Below are 20,188 nucleotides of genomic sequence, written 5' to 3' on the forward strand. Positions count from 1 at the left end.
CCATTTTATTCTTTGGTTTTCATATGTCATTTTTTTGTCAGCCTTTTTACTCTTTTGGTTATCCCTTCTGTTGTTCTTTTTCTATACTCTCCTCCAAGCCTGTCACACCTGTCTTTTTCTCTTAGGTTGTAAGGCTTCCTTTACTATTTCCTGCAAAGTGATTCTGTTTTGTAAATTCTCTTAATTTCTATTTGTTTGTGAGTATTTTATACTCACCTTCGTATTAGAAGGACAATTTTTGCTGGATAAAGAATTCTCAGCTGGCAGTTTTTCCTCTTTCAGTGTCCTAACTGACTTATACCACTGTCTTCTCGCCTCCATGGTTTCTGAAGAGAATCTGTGCCAAGTGTTACTGGGCATCCTTTGTATGTCATGGTTTGCTTCTCCCTTGGTGCTCTGAAAATTTTCTCTTTTTCTTCGACATTTGACATTCTGAGTAGTATATGCCTTGGAGTAGGTCTATTTGGATTTATTCTGATTGGGGTACGGTGTGCTTCTTGGACATATATTTTCTTTTTTTTTCATGAGAGTTGGGAAATTTTCAGCTATCATTTCCTCAAATACTCTTTTTCATTTTGCTCAGCATGATGTTTTTGAGGTTATTCCATGTTGCAGCATGTCTCATAACTTTATTCTTTCTTAGTGCCAAATAATATTCCATCATGTGTATGTACCACATTTTACTTATTCATTCATTTTTTTTTTTTTAAGATTTATTTATTTATTTATTTCTCTCCCCTTCCCTCCCACCCTGGTTGTCTGTTCTCTGGTCTATTTTGCTGCATCTTCTTCTTTGTCCACTTCTGTTGTTGTCAGTGGCATGGGAATCTGTGTTTCTTTTTGTTGCGTCATCTTGTTATGTCAGCTCTCCGTGTAGGCGGCACCATTCTTAGGCAGGCCGTATTTTCTTTAGTGCTGGGCGGCTCTTCTTACGGGGCACACTCCTTGCGCTTGGGGCTCCCCTACGCGGGGGACACCCCTGCATGTCACGGCACTCCTTGCTCACATCAGCACTGCGCAGGGGCCAGCTCCACACGGGTCAAGGAGGCCTGGGGTTTGAACCGCGGGACCTCCCATGTGGTAGACGGACACCCTAACCACTGGGCCAAGTCCGCCGCCATTATTCATTCATTTGTTGATGAGCACTTGGGTTGTTACACTTTTAGGCTGTGGAGAAAAATGCTGCTGTAAACATTTTTGTACAAATATCTGTTTGAAACTCTTTTCACTTTCTTTGAAGTGAAATTGCTAGATCATATGATAATTGTATATTTAACTTTTTAGAGGAACTGCCATTTACCTTCCACAGTGGTTGCACCATTTTCTATTCCCAGCAACAAGGTACTAGAGTTCCAATTTCTCTGCATCCTCTCCATCACTTATTTTCTGCTTTTTAAATAATAGCCATCCTTATGGGTAAGAAGTGGTCTCTGATTGTGGTTTTCATTTATAGTCCCCTTATAGCTAATGATGTTTAACATCTTTTCATATGTCCATTGTCCATTCAATTATCTTCTTTGGAGAAATGTCTATTCAAGTCCTTTACCCATTTTTAAATTTGATTGTTGTCTTTATTATTTTGTTGTAAAAGTGTTTTATAAATTCCAAAGATTAAGCCCTTATCTGATATATGACTTGCAACTATTTTCAACCATCCTGTAGGTTATCTTTTTACTTGCTTGCACGAAAGTTTTTAGTTTTGAAGTCGAATTCATTTATTTATTTTGTTGATATTGTTTTTGTTGTGCTTTTGGTGTCATATCTAAGAATCCATTACCAAATTGCATGTCATGAAGATTTGCACCTGTATTATCTTCTAAGAGTTTGATAGTTTTAGCTCTTGTATTTAGGTCCTTGTTCCATTTTGAGTTATTTTTGTGTATGGTGTGAGGTCAGGGTCTAACTTCGTTCTTTTGCATGTGGCTATCCAGTTTTCCTAATACCATTTGTTGAAGAGATTATATTTTCCTCATTACATGTCCTTGTCACTCTTTTCAGAATCATTTGACCATAGATGTATGGGTCTTATTTCTGGACTGTCAGTTCTCTTCCATTGGTCTATATGTCTGTCTTTATGTCAATACCACATTGTATTGATTACTGCAGCTAGGTAGTACAATTTGAACTTGGGACATGTAAGTCCTTCAGTTTTGCTTTTTTTTTTTTCCTTCTTAAAATTATTTTGGCTATTTGGGGCCTTTTGCAATTCCATATGAAAATGAGGACCAGCTTTTTATCTTATTTATTCTTTTTAATTGAAGCAAGTATCCCATTGTATATATGGGACATCATTTATTTAACCATTTCCATTTTCCTTTTATTTCATGTTTAGGGTAAGTAACTTTTCAAATATCTATTAGTGTGTGTAAGTACAAAAAACTAGAAAACAACTATTCTAGTTAAAAACTTGAATTATCACCTCCATTAGTAATGAAATGACATACCACTGGCTTATTCTTTTTCATTATTTTTAACTGTAAATAACCTGTTTTTTGCCTCCAGAAAATTCTGTTTTAAAATGTAGTTACTGTTTACTGGCTGAGGAGAGAACTGCTTTGTTATATTTTGATTATTATTACTACTTTCAAAGAAAGGTAAAATGAATTTTAATAGCATATGATGAATAGTTTATGTTAGATTAGGATAGAATGTTTTATTTTTTAATTTAGTTTTTCTTTTCCCTAATGTTTTAGGTATATGAAGCAATTGACACAAGAGATGGAACTTCATGTGCAGAGTTGGTGTCTTTTAAGCATCCTCATGTTGCAAACCCACGGCTTCAAGTAGGTGAAAGAATTATGTTCATAAGTGTCTAGAGTAACGAATTTCTTAATAGAAGTTCAGAGTCTGAATAAGAAAAAAACTAATATTATCACTCTTATTTAAAAATTTCAACATTCTCTTGCGATTTAATTCTACAACTCGAGATTCAGAGAGGCTAAGTAAGTATCGAAGTTCATAGAACTAAGAAGTGGTTAAGCTTAGATTCTGATCCAGGCTAGTCTGTCTCTAATGCTCCTGCTGTCTACTATACAACAGTTACTCTCTAAAACAGGAGTCAGCAAGCTAAGGCCCAGCCTCTTGTTTTAAATAAAGTTTTATTAAAACATATCCATGTCCATTTGTTTATGTATTGTTTATGACTGCTTTTGTGCTACAATGGCATAGTTGGGTAGGATCAACATGCATGTTATAGCCCACAAAACCTAAAATATTTATTACCTAGCCTTTCTGGAAAACATTTTCTGGCCCCTCCTCTAGAATATCAGTATCCTTGATTTAGAGGATGAATGATTTTCAAGCAATGTTCTCTGTAGAAAATGTTGTTGACATTTTGTAATGTCCTCTTTCTCATTGTTTCTCGTTATAATATTGGAATATGTTCCTACTGGGGAGTAAAAATTTTTCTTTTGGGAGAATTATATTTTGATGATTATATTTAGCAATGTGTAGACTGTTCCTGGGACCAAATAAATTAGCATCTTAGAGTGGAAACAGGCTATTTATTTATTTATTTTAGTTGTGCAGCCAGATTGAAAACCTCTGCTCTAAATAGAAGTTAGTGCCAGACACTTGATTAGATTCAGGTTCAACTTAATTTGGCCAGAATATTTCAGAGATTGTGCTGTGTGTTTCATATTGCATCACATTAGAAGGTACACGTTTGCCTTTTTTGTCCCATTTTTAATCCAAGATAGATCTCTTCATTGTGATAGCCTTTCCTTGAATGGTTTCATTCATTAGTGACTGAATCAATTATTTCATTAGTGTTGTAGAATGGTGATTTTTCTGATACTGTCATTTTCCCTCTCCCATTTATATATGACTGTATATGCATATGTTTAGTATATCAGTATGGACTCTGATTTCTTTTTTAAATTCAATGTGCTGTAATCTATTTTGATAGTCAAATTATCCAAAATTTGGCTACTGGGAGGAAAGGAAGAATTAGAAATAAATCTCAGAAAGCTGACAAAGTGGCTTTGAAGGAATGATTCTTAAAGTGATACTATCTCTAACTCATTTTATTTGTATCTAATATGGCTCAGAGTAGATGCTTGATAAATATTTCTTCATTTACTGACTATTAAATATTAAAATATATTTTAAAATAGTGCCTAGAATATTGTATGGTTTTTGGTAGGTAAAACTGAATTGTATTCATGGTTTTCTAGTGCTTTATCCATAGGTAGTACTTGATAAATATTTGTTAAAGTAATGCAGCTTTTTTGTTTTTTAGAGATGCTAAAGTTTAAAGTGTTAATTTTAACTGAAATGTGTGAATTCTTTTTGAGGCAGGTTTACCTAAGTGTCTTTCTATACATTGTATTCATTATATGCCTATTAATTTTGTGGGGTTTTTTTGCCTTTTTTTTCTTTTAAATTAGTTGCCCTCTCCAGAAGAGAAGTGTCAACAAGTTTTGGAACCTCCTTATGATGAAATGTTTGCAGCTCATTTAAGGTAATATGTTGGTGAGGATAAAAAAACAAACAAACCTGGAAACTGCTGAATTGACTAGTGATTTTATCTTATATCATCTTATGATTGTAGATGTGAATAACTTACTTTGACAAAGTAGAATAGTACATTTGTAATTTCACTTTGGTGAAGCCTGTAAAAATTTTGCAGAGTTATAAATACTTTAAGATTTTATTAAACTGTTTTTTTCATTTCAAAGAATCAAGTATGTGTTTAAATTTCTTTTTAAATTTTGATTGTGTATCTTTATCTATTGTGCAGTACTACAAAAATTACTTAATATTTTTCATAGTAGTCTTTTATTTAGTAGGATGTGGTGCCCAGCCATTGAATTGCTTTTTTTTCATGAAAATATGTCTATTTTTTATTTCTTTGCCTTACTAAGAAAGAGACTGGAGCTAAGCTAAACAAACAAAATACAGCTTTTTATTTATATTTTATAGCTACAATTTTTATCTTTAAAGCATCAACTCACACAAAACTTTATGTCCTAAAGCAATGTGAAATTTCATTACCCTCTTTCTTGAATGCCTATAGTATTTCCGAGCTGGTTGGTGTGGGGTTGGGACAAGGTGGGATTTGTAAGTAGGAAAGCCCTATAAGCCTTTAAGATCTTTGGAAGAGTTGGGGCACCACTGTATTCATTCTAGCAGGGAGGCAACTGTGCAGTGTTTGGTAGAATTCTAGATTTGATGATGAAACTGACTACAACAGTTTTGCCCAACTCTGAATCTAGTTAAAGCTTCATTGCCAACTTGTTTAATAGTAGAAGGACCATAACATATTATCAATATGTATTATTAATAAAACCTCTTGGAACTAGGTTTTCCCTTTCTGAGACTTGAAATAATAGTTTCAAAATACATATACTCACCCATTTTAGTTAAAATACTTACTTGTGTGTTTCTTGTCTTCCTTTCAACCTTTCATCACCTGTCAGTCAGGGAATTCAGTTTTCACTCCAAGATAATGTATTTTGTGATATAAGTTAAGATATGGTTTAACTAGTTTTACTTCTACTAATGTACTTTTTGACATAACTGTACCTAAGTCTCTGGCATTTCTTTTACAGGTGTACTTATGCAGTGGGAAACCATGATTTCATAGAGGCATATAAATGTCAAACTGTGATAGTCCAATATCTTTTTCTTTGTTTTATCTGTTAAATTTATAACAGATACTGTGCATTATTTAGGGCTTAAGATCTTGAAACATTGGGCCAATTTTTCATGACTGCAACTAGAAAGGAATTAAACCTTTCAAAGTGAAACTATTTTAGCTGTTGATTTGGGATTTCAAGTTTGGCATATATAAAAATGTTTGAGATTGCTGACTTTAAACACCTTATATTATTTTTTGCTTATAGAAAGTATTTATAAATTATTTTTAGTATACTTACACCTTTTGATACTTAGATATTTATAATGTAGGCTTATATACTTTTTTCTAAAAGAAATAATGCTGTGACACATGATCTTCTAAAGGGTAAGCTATCCTTAAAATTTAAAATCCTTATTCTTAATTTTATGATATATGATATTATTTGGATTTTGCATGTCATATTTTCCTTAATATAGTACATCATTCCTGAGAGCATTTCAGGCCCATAAAGAAGAAAACTGGTAAGTATAAACAGAAATAGCTGGAAACTAACAAATGGCAATTTATTTTTAGCAGAAGCTTTTAAAAAATTGCTTTAAATAAATATGTGTTGATTTTTCTATGTGGATATTTAATATCAGTATGTTGAAAAATGATAATATCAACATGATAATGAAGTTATAATAGTCAATGTCAACTTACTTAAATATCAGATCAGCAAGATTATTTGCAGTGTGATTTTTATTTCAACCTTCCATGATGCCATATATTTATTAAGTACTATTTTCCCTTTAGTTATTGTGGTTTTTTTAAAAGATTTATTTATTCATTTCTCTCCCCTTTCCCTACCCGTACCCTGCAGTTGTCTGTTTTTTGTGTCTATTTGCTGCGTCGTCGTCTTTTGTCTGCTTCTGTTGTTGTCAGTGGCACGGGAATCTGTGTTTCTTTTTGTTGCATCATCTTGTGTCAGCTCTCCGTGTGGGCGGTGCCATTCTTAGGCAGGCTGCACTTTCTTTTGCGCTGGGCGGCTCTCCTTACGGGGCGCACTCCTGATGCGTGAGGCTCCCTACACAGGGGACACCCCTGCGTGGCACAGCACTCCTTGTGCACATCAGCACTGTGCATGGGCCAGCTCCACATGGGTCAGGAGGCCTGGGGTTTGAACCGTGGACCTCCCATTTGGTAGATGGATGCCCAAACCACTGGTCCGCTTCCCTAGTTATTGTATTAATCAGTCAAAGGGGTGCTGATGAAAAGTGCCAGAAATCTGTTGGCTTTTATAAAGAGTACTTATTTGAGGTAAAAACTTAGAGTCACAGGCCCTAAAGAGTCCCACTCAGTGTACCTTAAGAGGTACTTTCTCACCCAAAGTCTGTTGCCATGTGTTGACACAAGATGGCGGGTGATGTCTGTGAGGATTCAACCTTCCTCTTTCCTCTTAACGCTCTGTGGTCCCAGCTCCTTCTGATCCCAGCTGTAGGCTGGAGGGCTCATTTCTTTTTGGGTTCAGTTGCTCTGATCTCTTCACAAGGTCAGCTGTAAACTGCCAGGCAAATGGCTTTTCTCTTTCTGGGGCCACTGGATCCTCTTCTGTGTTTATGGAACTCCCTTCCTCTGTGTATCTACTTTTGTGTGTGTCTCCTTGACTGAGCCTACAAAGGGTACCCTAATCTTAATGTAATTTAATCAAAGGCATCTCGGCTGAATCTAATACTATCAAAGAGTATCACACCCAGAAGAACAGACCAGTTTACAAACATAATCAATATCTCTTTTTGGGATTCATAAATAATCTCAAACTGCCACAGTATCAATTTTTAAAAAATTTATTCTGGCAACACATGTACATCCTTTTAAACTACATTCAGATATATAATTCAATGGTGTCAATTACATTCACGATGTTAACAATTTTGTGCTACCATTATCACCATCTGTTAACAAAAGTGTTCTGTCACTCTAAACAGAAATTCTGTACCAATTAAGCATTAACTCCCTATTCCCTACTCCCACCCCAGCCCCTCATAGCCTATATTCTAGTTTCTGACTCTACAGGATTTGCTTATTCTAATTATGTCATATCAGTGAGATCACACAATATTTGTCCTTTTGTGTCTGGCTTATTTCACGCAACATGATGTATTCAGAGTTCATCTATATTGTTGCATGTGTCATAACTTTGTTCCTTTTCACAGTTGAATATTCTGTTGTATGCATATACCATATTTACCCATTCATTTTTTTTTTTAAGGTTTATTTATTCATTCATTTATTTTATTTCCCCCTCTTCCTTTTCCCCTGCCCTGCTGTTTTTGCTCTCTGTATCCATTCCCTGTGTGATCTTCTGTATCTATTTCTCTTTGGTCTTCTTGTTTTTTTCTCCTCTAGGATTCCCCAGGATTTGATCCTGGGGACCTCTGATGTGGAGAAAGGTTCCCTGTCAGCTGCACTGCCTCAGTTTGTAATTTCTGCTGTGCTTCACCTTGACTCTCCCTTTTGTCTCTCTTTTGTTGCATCGTCATCTTGCTGTGTGACTCACTTGTGCGGGTGCTGGCTTACCACACAGGCACTCTTGCGGCATGGGCACTCAGCTCGCCATGTAGGCACTGACTCGCTGCACATTTCTCTTTTTTTTTTTTTTTTTATTCCACCAGGAGGCTCCTGGGTTCAAACGTGGGTCCTCCCATACGGTAGGTGCAAGCCCTATCACTTGAGCCACATCTACTTCCCTATTCATTCATTTGTTGATGGACACTTGGATTTCTTACATCTTTTGGCAATTGTGAATAATGCTACTCTGAACATTGGTGTACAAATAGCTGCTTAAGTAACTGGCTTCAGTTCTTCTGGGTAAATACTTAGAGTGAGGTTGCTGGGTCATATGGTAATTCTGTACTTAACTTTCTGAGGAACCACCAAACTGTTTTCCACAGCAGATACACCATTTTTTACATTCCTACCAACAGACAACGAGTGTTCCTTTTTCTCCACATCCTTTCCAACATTTGTTATTTATTATTTTTAATAGTAGCCTTTCTAGTGGATGTGAAATAGTATCTTATTATGGTTTTTGTTTGCATTTCCCTAATGGTTAATGATGTAGAACATCTTTTCATGTGAGTTTTGACCATTTATATATCTTCTTTGGAGAAATATATTTAAGTCTTTTGCCTGTTTATTAAACTGTATTGTTTGTCTTTGTTTGTTGAGTTGTAGGGTTTCTTTATGAAACCCTTATCAGATACCCTTATTAAACCCTTATCAGATACCAGTTTCTAAATATTTTTATCCATTTTGTAGGTTGTCTTTTTACTTTCATGATAAAGTCCTTTGCACAAAAACTTTTAACTTTGATGAAGTCCCATTTATCTATTATTTCTTTGTTCCTCAAGCTTTTGGTGTCAGGTGTAAAATCCCTTGCCTAAAGCAAGGTCTTGAAGATGCTTTCTTATGTTTTATTCTGGATAGTTTATGGTTGTGGTTCTTTATTTAGGTCTTTGATCCTTTTTGAATTAATTTTTGTATATGGTGTGACATAGGGGTCATTCTGCATTCTTTTGCATATGGATATCCAGTTTTCTTAGCATCATTAGTACAAGAAACCTCTTTCCCCATTGAGTGGACTTGGCAACCTTGTCAGAAGTCAGTTGTCCATAGATGTGAGGGTCTATTTCTGAAAGCTCACTTTGACTGCATTGGTCTGTATGTCTGTCTTTGTGTCATAGCATGCTGTTTTTTTTTTTTAATTTAAAAAGAATTTATTGAAGTATATCACTCATACATGAACATACATAAACAATAACTGTATAGTAAAAGTTGTGAATTTACAAAACAAAATGCATAACATTATACAGGGCTCCCATACCTAACCCCACCACTGACACCTTGCATTGTTGTCAAACATTTGTAACAAATTGTGAAAGAGCATCATCAAAGTATTACTAGTAACTATAGTCCATATCTTCATTTGGTGTATTTTCCCCCCAAACCACCCTATTTTTTTGTTCATAAACCATACAGTTTATCTAAAGTGTACAATCAGTGGCATATGGTATAATCACAGAGTTGTACATTCATCGTATCAGTCACTATTAGAGCATTTTCATTACTCTAAAAACCAAAAAGCATACAACAAAAACCAAACCACTGTCATACCCATATGTTAGTGCTACTAATTATAAATCCTATGATATGCTTTTACCATTTCTATTTATTTCCAAACATTTCCAAACAACTTTTTACCCATTATGCACAGATTAAACCTTAGCACGCTGTTTTTTTTTTTGTTTGTTTGTTTGTTTTTTGAGGTACTAGGGCTGAGGATTCAACCTGGGTCCTTGCATGTGGGAAGCTTGTGCTCAACCATTGAGCTACATAAACTCCCCAGTTGGTTTTTTTGTTTCCTTGTTGTTTTTGTTTGTTTTCAGAAGGCAGCAGGGACCGGTCCATGTGGGAAGCAGGTGCTCAACCGCTGGAGTCACATCCACTCCTCATAACATGCTGTTTTGATTACTATAGTTTTGTAATAAGTTTCAAAATCAGGACATATGAGTCTTCCAACTTCTTTCTTTTTTTAGGATAGTTTTGGCTTTTGAGCCCTTTACCCTTCCATATAAATTAGATGATTGTCTTCCATTTCTACAGAAAAGGCTTTTGGAATTTGATTGGGATGGTTTTGAATCTGTAAATTGCTTTTGGTAGAATTGACATCTTGACAATACTTAGTCTCCTAATCCATAAGCATGGATGTCCTCCTATTTATTTAGGTCTTCTTTGATTTCTTTTTTTTTTTTTTTTTAAATAGACATAGATAATTGTGTGTGTGTGTGTACCGAGTTTACATTTTTAAATTTTTATTTTTAAAGAAGCTTTAGATCAAATAAATAATGCATTGAAACAGTAGGGTAATTCCTATATACCCTTCCCCTCCCCCTCCCACACTTTTCCCCAAACAACATTAGGGTGGTATATTTGTTACAATTGATGAACTCATATTGAAGCATTGCCACTAACTATGGTCTATAGCTTACACTATGCACCACACATTTTTTATAGGTTTTGAGAAAATATGCAATGGCCAGTATTTGTCATTCAGAACAATTCCATTGTTCCAGAAATGCCCCATGTTATACCTATTCTTCCCTTTCCCTCCCCTCAGAAGCATATATCAATGTTACAAGTTCTTCCATTACTAGAATAAGTCTACTTTAGTCCATAGTTGCATTTTCTCCCCTTACGTTTGGTCATTCCTCGATCTTGAGGATTTTTGGGTGTTGATACCCACTTTGTTTCTGATTGAGAGGGGACTTAGATCCCATGAGGCAGATAAATGGAACTGTCTTGCTTGCAGTTGTAGATACTCTGCTTTTTGGGATGGGCGTTGTCCATCATCATCCTTTTGTTAGTTTTCCTGGGTGAGTACAATGAACTGGAGTTTAGGTGTTACAACTCTGTTGAGATTCTTGACTCAACTGGCAAATGAACAGACTTTCCTTAAATTTTTTTTTTTTAGCAATGCTTTGTAATTTTCTGTACATAAAACCTTCACATATTGGTTAAATTTGTTCCCAGATATTCAATTATTTTAGTTGCTATCGTAAATGGAATTTAAAAAAAATTCTTCTGATTGTTTATCATTAGTGTACTGGTCTTTGCATGTTGATCTTATAACCTGCCACTTTGAGAATTTGTTTCTTAGCTTTAGTGGCTTTTTAATGGATTTTTCAGAATTTTCTGTATATAGGATCATGTCGTCTACAAATAGGGAAAGTTTTACTACTTCTTTTCTAGATTAGGTGCCTTTTATTTCTTTTTCATGCCTAGCTGCTCTGGCTATAACTTCCAGCACAGTATTAAATAACGGGTGACAGTGGACATCCTTGTCTTGTTCTTGATCTTAGAGGGAAAGCTTTCAGTTTTTCATCATTCACGAGGATGTTATCTGTGGATTTTTCATATATGCCCTTTATCATATTAAGAAAGTTTCCTTCCATTCCTAATTTTCTAACTGTTTTTATCAAGAAGGGATGCTGGATTTTGACAGATACCTTTCTGTGTCAATTGAGATGATCAACTTTTCCCCCTATTTGTTCTATTATTGTGGTATATTACATTGATTGATTTTCTTATGTTGAACCACCCCTGCATACCTGAGATAAATCCCACTTCATCATGGTGTATAGTTCTTTTAATGTGCTATTGGATTTAGTTTGCTAGTATTTTGTTGAGGATTTTCACACCTAGATTCATAAGGGATATTGGTCCAATTTTCTTTTCTTGTGGTATCTTTATCTGGCTTTGGTATGAGGGTGATTGTTGACCTTATAGAATGAGTAAGGAAGTGTTCCCTCCTCTTCAATTTTTGGAAGAGTTTGAACAGGTCTGATGTTAATTCTTCACCAATGAGCCATCTGGTCCAAGGCTTTACTTTGTTGATATGTTTTTGATGACTGATTCAATCTCTTGATATTGGTTTGTTGAGATTTTCTGTTTCTTCTTGAGTCATTGTTGGTAGTTTGAGCATTTCTAGGAATTTGTCTATTTTATCTAGGCTATCTAATTTGTTGGCATACAGTTGTTAATATTATCCTTTTATAGTCCTTTTTATTTCGATGAGGTCAGTAGTCTTTCATTTCTGATTTCAGTTATTTTCATCCACTCCCTTTTTTTTCCTTTGTCAGTCTAGCTAAGGATTTGTCAGTTTTATTGTTCTTTTCAAAGAACCAACTTTTGATTTCATTGATTCTATATTTTAAAAAATTATTTATTTCATTTATATCTTTTCTAATATTTGTTATTTCTTTTCTTCTGTTTACTTTGTTGTTTTTTTTTAAAGATTTATTTATTTATTTTTATTTCTCTTCCCTTCTCCCCCCCCAGTTGTCTGCTCTCTATATTCATTCTCTGTGTGTTCCTCTATGATTGCTTCTATCCTTATCAGTGGCACCGGGAATCTGTGTTTCTTTTTTTGTTGTTGTTATTGTGTCATCTTGTTGTTGTGTCAGCTCTCCATGTGTGTGGCACCATTCTTGGGTAGGCTGCACTTCCTTTTGCGCTGGGCAGCTCTCCTTATGGGGTGCACTCCTTGCACATGGGGCTCCCTTACGCGGGGGACACCCCTGCTGGGGGACACCCCTGCATGGCACAGCACTCGTTGCGCACATCAGCACTGCACATGGGCCAGCTCCACACAGATCAGTGAGGCCCGGGGTTTGAACTGCGGACCTCCCATGTGGTAGGCGGACGCCCTATCCATTGGGCCAAGTGCACTTCCCTCTTCTGCTTACTTTGGATTGAATTTGCTCTTATTTTTCTAGACTTTCAGTTGTGTGGTTAGGTCTGTGATTTGAGCTCTTCCTTTTTTTTTTTTTAAGATTTATTTTTTATTTCTCTCCCCGCCCCCCCCCCCCCCGGCTGTTGTCTGCTCTCTGTGTCCATTTGCTGTGTGCTCTTCTCTGTCCACTTGCACTGTTGTCAGCGCCACTGGGAATCTGTGTCTCTCTTTGTTGCGTCATCTTGCTGCATCAGCTCTCCATGTGCAAGGTGCCACTCCTGGGCAGGTTGCACTTTTTTTGCACCAGGCGGCTCTCCTTGTGGGGCACACTTCTTGTGCATGTGGCTCCCCTACACAGGGGACACCCCTGCATGGCATGGCACTCCTTGAGCACAACAGTACTGCATGTGGGCCAGCTCACCATACAAGTCAGGAGGCCCTGAGTTTGAACCCTGGACCTCCTATGTTAGGCAAATGCTCTATGCATTGAGCCAAATCTGCTTCCCTCCTTTTTTTCTAATGTTAAGCATTTAGAGCTGCAAATTTCCTCTCAGCACTGCCATTGCTGCATCCCATTAGTTTTGATATAACGTTTTTGGTTTTCATTAGCCTCAAGAGATTTCCTAATTTCCTTTGTGATTGCTTTTTTGACCCTTGGTTGTTTGAGAGCACATTGTTTAATTTTCACATATTTGTGAATTTTCCTTTCTCTCTGTTACTGATCATTCCATTGTAGTCAGAGAAGATACATGAAATTATTTCAATATTTTTGAATTTACTGAGACTTATTTTGTGACCTAATGTATGGTCCACCATGGAGAATTATCCATGTATACTGGAGAAGAATGTTTGTCTTGCTTCTTTTAGGTGAAGTGTTATATAGATGTGTTAGGTCTGGATAGTTTAGAGTACCATTCAGACCTTATATTTCCTTATTGATCTTCTGCCTAGTTGTTCTGTTATTGAAAGTGGTATTTTAAAGTCTCCCACTATTAGTGTAGAACCGTCTATTTCTCCCTTCAACATTTTGATTTCTATGTGTCTGGCATGTTGCTCTTTGAGTTTGTCTTGTTTGGGGTTCTTGTGGTTTCTTGGATATGCATGCTCATGTCTTTTCCTATGTTTGGAAGTTTTTTGCCATTATTTCTTTGAATATTTCTTATGCCCCTTCTCTCTCTCTCGCTCTCTTTCTCTCTCTCTCTCTCTCTCTTTTAGGAAGTACCGGGGATTGACCCAGGACCTCATACCTGGGAAGGAGGCACTCAACCTCTGAATTATTATAAGTCTGTTCCTCAGAGAGAGTTGGTTTTGTTTGTTTGTTTATTTGTTTGTTTTTAGGAGGTACTGGGAATTATATCTGGGACCTCATACCTGAGCAGTGGATGTAGCTGAGCTACATCCACTCCCCCTGCCTCTTTTCTCTCATCCTTCTGGGATGCCAATTATTTATATATTGTTATACTTGATGGTATCCCATAAATCTCTTAGGCTATATTAGCTTAAAAAAATTTTTTTTTGAATTTTAAATATATTTTTATTACAGAAGTTGTGAGTTTACAAAATCATGCACATGTGCAGAATTCCCATACAGCAGCCCTCTGTCCACATACCCCACACTGCGGTGGAACATTTGTTACAGATTATGAGATAGTATCATCAGGCTGTTACCGCTATAGCTTACATTTGGTGCACTTTTTCCATACTCCTCCATTATCAACACAGTATATCTTTGACATAGATGCATGAATATTACAGTATTGCTTTTAACCACAGTCCATCAGTCACTGCAATTGTATTTTTCCTATGCTTCTTCACCTTCCCACCACCACCTTGCAATGGTTATGTACATCTGCTCCAGCTCACAAAGGACTCTCTTGCATCTGTACTATTAACCACAATTCTTATCCACCTCTGGGTTTATGGTGTTATTCAGTTCCTAGGTTATTTAGCTAACTTTCAGTTGACATTTACATCCCTAGACTACCCTTTCCAACCACATTCCCATTCATAAGCCAGCTGTTACTCACTATAATGTGTTACCATCAACTCTGTACTTTTCCATACTTTTACAGTAAAGTTAATTAAAACTTCTACATACAGTGAAGTAGTCATACAACAGTAGTCCATCTTAGTCCTCCTCTTATCTCCTTTAAGAATCCACCAACTACCACCAGGCTTTGAAGATGTTTCCTACATTTTCTTCCAGAAGCTTTATGGCTCTTTTATATTTAGGTTTTTGATCCATTTTTAGTTAATTTTTGTATACGGTGTGAGATAGAGGTCCTCTTTCTTTTGACTATGGATATCCAGTTTTCTCAGCACCATTTGTTGAATGGACTGTTCTGCCTGACCAGGGTGAGTTAGACAGACTTGTCAAAAATCATTTATCTATAGATATAAGGGTCTCTTTCTGAATCATCAGTTCAGTTCCATTGGTCTATGTATTGTCTTTATGCCAGTACCATGCTATTTTTTTCCACTGTAGTTAGGTAGTATGATTTAAGTCCAGAAATGAAAGTCCTCCAACTTTACTTTTCCTTTTAAAGACATTTCTGGCTATTTTAAAGACATTTCTGGCAAATTTCCAAAGAGATTTGATAATCATGTTTTCCATTTACTTTAAAAAAGCTGGTGGAATTTTTATTGGGATCACATTAAATCTGTATATCAATTTGGGTAGAATTGACATCTTAATGATATTTAGTCTTCCAATCTGTGAGCATGGAATGTTCTTCCAATTATTTAGGTCTTTTAAAATTTCTTTAAATAGTACATTGTAGTTTTCTGAATTCAAGTGTTTTACGTTGTTGGTTAAGTTTATTCCTAAATATTTGATTCTTTTAGGCACTATTGTATATGGAATTTTTTTTCCTGATTTCCTTTTCAGATTGCACGTTACTAGTGTCTTTTAAAGTCTATTTCATTTGATATAATAATAGCTACTCTGGGTTTTTTTGGTTTTTGGTTTTTGGTTACTGCATGCATGGAATATCTTTTACCAGGCTTTCACTTTCAATCTCTTGGTATCCTTGGGTCTAAGGTAAGTCTCTTGCAGACAGCATATAGGTGGCTTATATTTTCTTTTCCATTCTACCAGTCTGTGGCTTTTGATTGGGGTGCTTAATCCATTAACATTCAATGCTATTATTGTAAGGGCAGTTTTTCTTTCACCCATTTTGACCTTTGGGTTTTATCTGTCATATTTTATTTTCACCATTTGTTTGAGACTTTATTTCTTTTACTGATAATCTTCATTTCTAGACTCTCTTCCAAGCCTTTCTCTCCTGTTCTTTCTTTTCAGACTATAGCACACCCTTTACAGAAACACAATGGGCTTTTGGCAAGACACTCCTTTTTTTTTTCCTTTCTTTTTAAAAGATTTATTTATTTATTACCCTACCCCACCCCCCATTGTTCACACTTGGCTATGTCTGCTCATCTTCCTTGTTTCTTTAGGAGGCACTGGGGAAACAAACCTGGGACCTCCTATGTGGGAGGGAGGTGCTCAATCGCCTGAGCCATCTCTGTTCCTTCATACCCTTTAGTACTTCCTGCAAAGCCTGTCTCTTGGTTACAAACTCCCTCAGTTTCTGTTTATCTGTGAATGTTCTAAACTCGCCCTCATTTTTTAAATACAGTTTTGCCAGATATAAGATTCTTGGCTGACAGTTTTTCCCTTGAAGTATTTTAAATATATCATGCCACTGTCTTCTTGCCTCCATGGTTTCTTTCTTTCTTTTTTTTTTTTTTTAAGATTTGTTTTATTTATTTCTCTCCCCTTCCCGGATCCCCCGCCCCATTGTCTGCTCTCTTATGTCCATTCGCTGTGTATTCTTCTATGTCTGTTTGCATTCTCAGTGGCACTGGGAATCTGTGTCTCTTTTTGTTGTTTTATTTTGCTGCTGCAGCTCTCCATGTGTGCAGTGCCACTCCTGGCCTGGCTGCACTTTTATCACGTGGGGCAGCTCTCTTTGCGGGGTGCACTCCTTGCGTGTGGGGCTCCCCTAGGTGGGGAACACCCCTGCATGGCATGGCACTTCTTGCATGTGGCAGCAGTGCATGTGGGCTGGCTCACTGCACAGGCCAGGAGGCCCTGAGTTTGAACCCTGGACCTCCTATATGGTAGGCAGATGCTCTATCAGTTGAGCCACATCCGCTTCCCTTGCCTCCATGGTTTCTGATAAGAAATCAGCACTTAATCTTATTGAGTATCCCTTATATGTTATACATTGCTTTTCTCTCAGAATTTTCTCTATGTCTTTGGCATCTGGCATTCTGATTAATATGTGTCTCAGAGTTGGTCTCTTCTAATTTATTTGGATGGGAGTATGTTGTGCTTCTTGGACACAGATCCTTATGTTTTAATAGAGTTGGGAAATTTTCTGCCATTATTTCTTTAAATATTCCTTCTGCCCCTTTTACCTTCCCTTCTCCTTCTGGTACACCCATTACACACATGTTTGCATATCTCTTGCTGTCACTTAGTTCCCTGAGACCTTGTTCCACTTTTCATCTGTTCTTCTGTATGTTCACTTTTGGAAGCCATTTCTTCAAGTTCACCAATTCTTTCTTCTGTCTCCTCAAATCTGCTATTATATGATTACAGTGTATTTTTAATTTCATTTATTGCACCTTTCATTCCCATGAGATCTGCTGTTTTTCTGTGTATGCTTTTAAATTCCTTGTGCTTATCCAATATCTTCTAATATCCTTAAGCTCTTTAGCTGTCTCATTGAATTTATTAAGGAGATTTGTTTGAACATCTGTGATTAGTTGTCTCAACTCCTTTATGTCATCTGGAGGCTTATCTTGGTCCTTTAAATGGGCCATATGTTCCTGTTTCTTCATATGGATTGTAATTTTTTGTTGGTATCTTGGCATCTGGGTTACTTGATGTATTCTGGGTGTTGTTTCTTTCTTTAGTTTCACACTTTCTTGCTCTTTCTTCCTTGCTGGTTGTATAGTGGGAGCTGAGGATATAGTTGGTTTGTAAGCTGTGGAGGCTCAGGCTGCCTACATTGCCCCAGGGAACAATGAATCTTCTCCCACCTTTCCCCTTTGCTAGGGGTAGGAATAGAGCTGTATCTGTGTGTAATAATCTGAGTCGTACAGGCCTAGACTGTAATTGCCCAGAAAGACTGATGAAGATTCACACCCCTTCTTCCCCTGCCTAGGGCAGGGGTGGAGCTGCAGGTGTGGGTAGCAATCTATGCCATGTGGGTCCAAAATAACTGCATTTGTCTTGCAGCTAGGGCTGCAGGCAGATCTGGGTGAGAAAAGCTGGTCCCTACCATAATGATTTTCAGTCAGCCCAGCTTCCCCTTATGCTTGGTGTGGAGTCAGAATGGTGGCTACCAGCCTCTTTCTGACCCAAACAGCTTCAAACTTTAGCTGTTTTTAGGGTTATACTTCAGCCAGTCATATTTACTAATCAGTAGCTAAAGTCAGTGGCCAGTTGTCTCTTCATCCCGTTTTTGGGAAATGGAGCTTCCAACTCCAGCCGCGGAATAGCTTCTATGGCTGCTTGCGTCACCGGAGTAAGAAGATCACAAGTCTCCTTGACGTGGCCTATATTTTCCCAGAGAGGCTGGCCCAGGTTCCCCCAGCTTCCTCCATGCCGGAGACAGGTTGGGGCTTAGGCTAGAGCTGCAGTCCAATCTGGATGGAAAGAAGCCAGTCCCTACCAGCACTGTGATTTTTCAGTCCCTCCTGCTTTCCCTCATGCCAGAGACGGAGTTAAAGTGGCAGCTACTGGCCTCTTTCTGGCTTGGACAGGTTCAAACTTTAGCTGTTCTTAGTATTATACTTTAGCCCACTGAGTTTACTAATCAGTAGGTGAAGTTGGTGCCCAACCATCTCTTCCTCCCCCATTTTTGGGAAGTGAAACTTCCAGTTCCAGCCATGGAAGAGCTCCTGAGGCAGCTTTTGCCACCAGTGGAGGATGGGCCTGTGTGATGTTAAGTGCTTTACTTATGAATCTTCTCTGCAGGTGGGTCGTCTCCTCCTCCTTTCTTTCGAGGATTTTGCAGGATGCTCTTCTGGGCTCCTGGATCCCAAACAGGTGCCTCAGATAGCTCTGGGTGTTTACTAACTGCCCTGTAGCATGAACTGACTCTAGGAGCTCCTTACTCAGCTGCCATCTTGCTAGTTGTCCTGTATTAGCTCCTCCCCACCCCCATCTTGTTGCGTCATTGTCTTTTTGGTGTGTTGCTTCACTGAGCAAGGGCCTTGCACCTCACCATGCAGGTCTGGCATGCCTTTTTTCTTTTTTTTACCAGAAGGTCCCTGGGATTGAACCCTGGTCCTCCTTTTGGTAAACAGGAGCTCAGTTGCTTGAGCCACAGCCACTTCCCTGTATTAGCTTTTTTTTTTTAAATTTCTCTCCCCTTCCTCACCCCCACCCCCCGTTGTCCATTCACTGTGTGTTGTTCTGTGCCCGCTTGTATTCTTGTCAGTGGTACCAGGAATCTGTGTCTCTTTTTGTTGCATCTTCTTGCTGCGTCAGCTCTCTGTGTGTGCAGTGCCACTTCTGGGCAGGCTGTACTCTTTTTCGCGCTGGGCGGCTCTCCTTATGAGGCGTACTCCTTGTATATGGGGCTTCCCTATGTGGAGAATGCCCTTGGGTGGCACAGCACTCCTTGCATGCATCAGCACTGCACGTGGGCCAGCTCATCACATGGGTCAGGAGGCCCTGGGTTTGAACTCTGGACCTCCCACGTGGTAGGTGGACACTCTATCCGTTGAGCCAAATCCACATCCCCTGTATTAGCTTTTTAAGTTTCTTTTTTCTTCTCAGCCTGTCTCATTTCAAATGTATTGTTGTTAAGGTAGTTTATTCTTTCTTCTGCCAGCTCCAATCTGCTTTTGAAACCCTCCTGGGAATTTTTCCTTCATTTATTATGGCTTTCAACTCCAGTAGTTCTGTTTTGTTCCTTTTTAAATTTTCTACTTCTTTGAGATTCTCATATTGTTGTTTCATTGTTTTCCTGATATTCTTTACTTCTTTCTCTGTGTTTTCCTTTACTCCTTGAGCATATTGAGGATCATTATTTTAAAATCTTTGTCTGGTGTAGTCACTGTTTGATATTCTTCATTGACGTTTTCCAGATTTTTATCCTGTTCCTTTGGATGGGCCATCATTTCCTGTTTCTTTATTTTATTTATTTCTCTCCTCTTCGTCCCTCCCACCCCCCAGTTGTCTACTCTCTGTGTCCATTCACTGTGTGTTCTTCTGTGACTGCTTCTATCCTTATCAGCGGCACCGGGAATCTGTTTCTTTTTGTTACGTCAGCTCACCGTGTGTGTGTCACCAGTCCTGGGCAGGCTGAACTTTC

The 20,188-nt window shown here is 37.7% G+C and overlaps 1 protein-coding gene across 2 annotated transcripts in view; it reads left to right on the plus strand.

Annotated features, from left to right (window-relative positions):
* The window catches only part of PCID2 (PCI domain containing 2), a 92,550-nt gene that overhangs the window by 33,533 nt on the left and 38,829 nt on the right, over positions 1-20,188 (plus strand). For both annotated transcript variants that reach the window (XM_058276385.2, XM_023586657.3), the window contains 4 exons: positions 2,694-2,783; positions 4,389-4,462; positions 5,553-5,618; positions 6,061-6,102. In XM_058276385.2, the coding sequence (XP_058132368.1) occupies positions 2,694-2,783; positions 4,389-4,462; positions 5,553-5,618; positions 6,061-6,102 (272 nt within the window). The remainder of the gene's footprint in view (positions 1-2,693; positions 2,784-4,388; positions 4,463-5,552; positions 5,619-6,060; positions 6,103-20,188) is intronic.

The sequence above is a fragment of the Dasypus novemcinctus genome, chromosome 15, assembly GCF_030445035.2.
Source record: "Dasypus novemcinctus isolate mDasNov1 chromosome 15, mDasNov1.1.hap2, whole genome shotgun sequence".
NCBI lineage: Eukaryota > Metazoa > Chordata > Mammalia > Cingulata > Dasypodidae > Dasypus > Dasypus novemcinctus.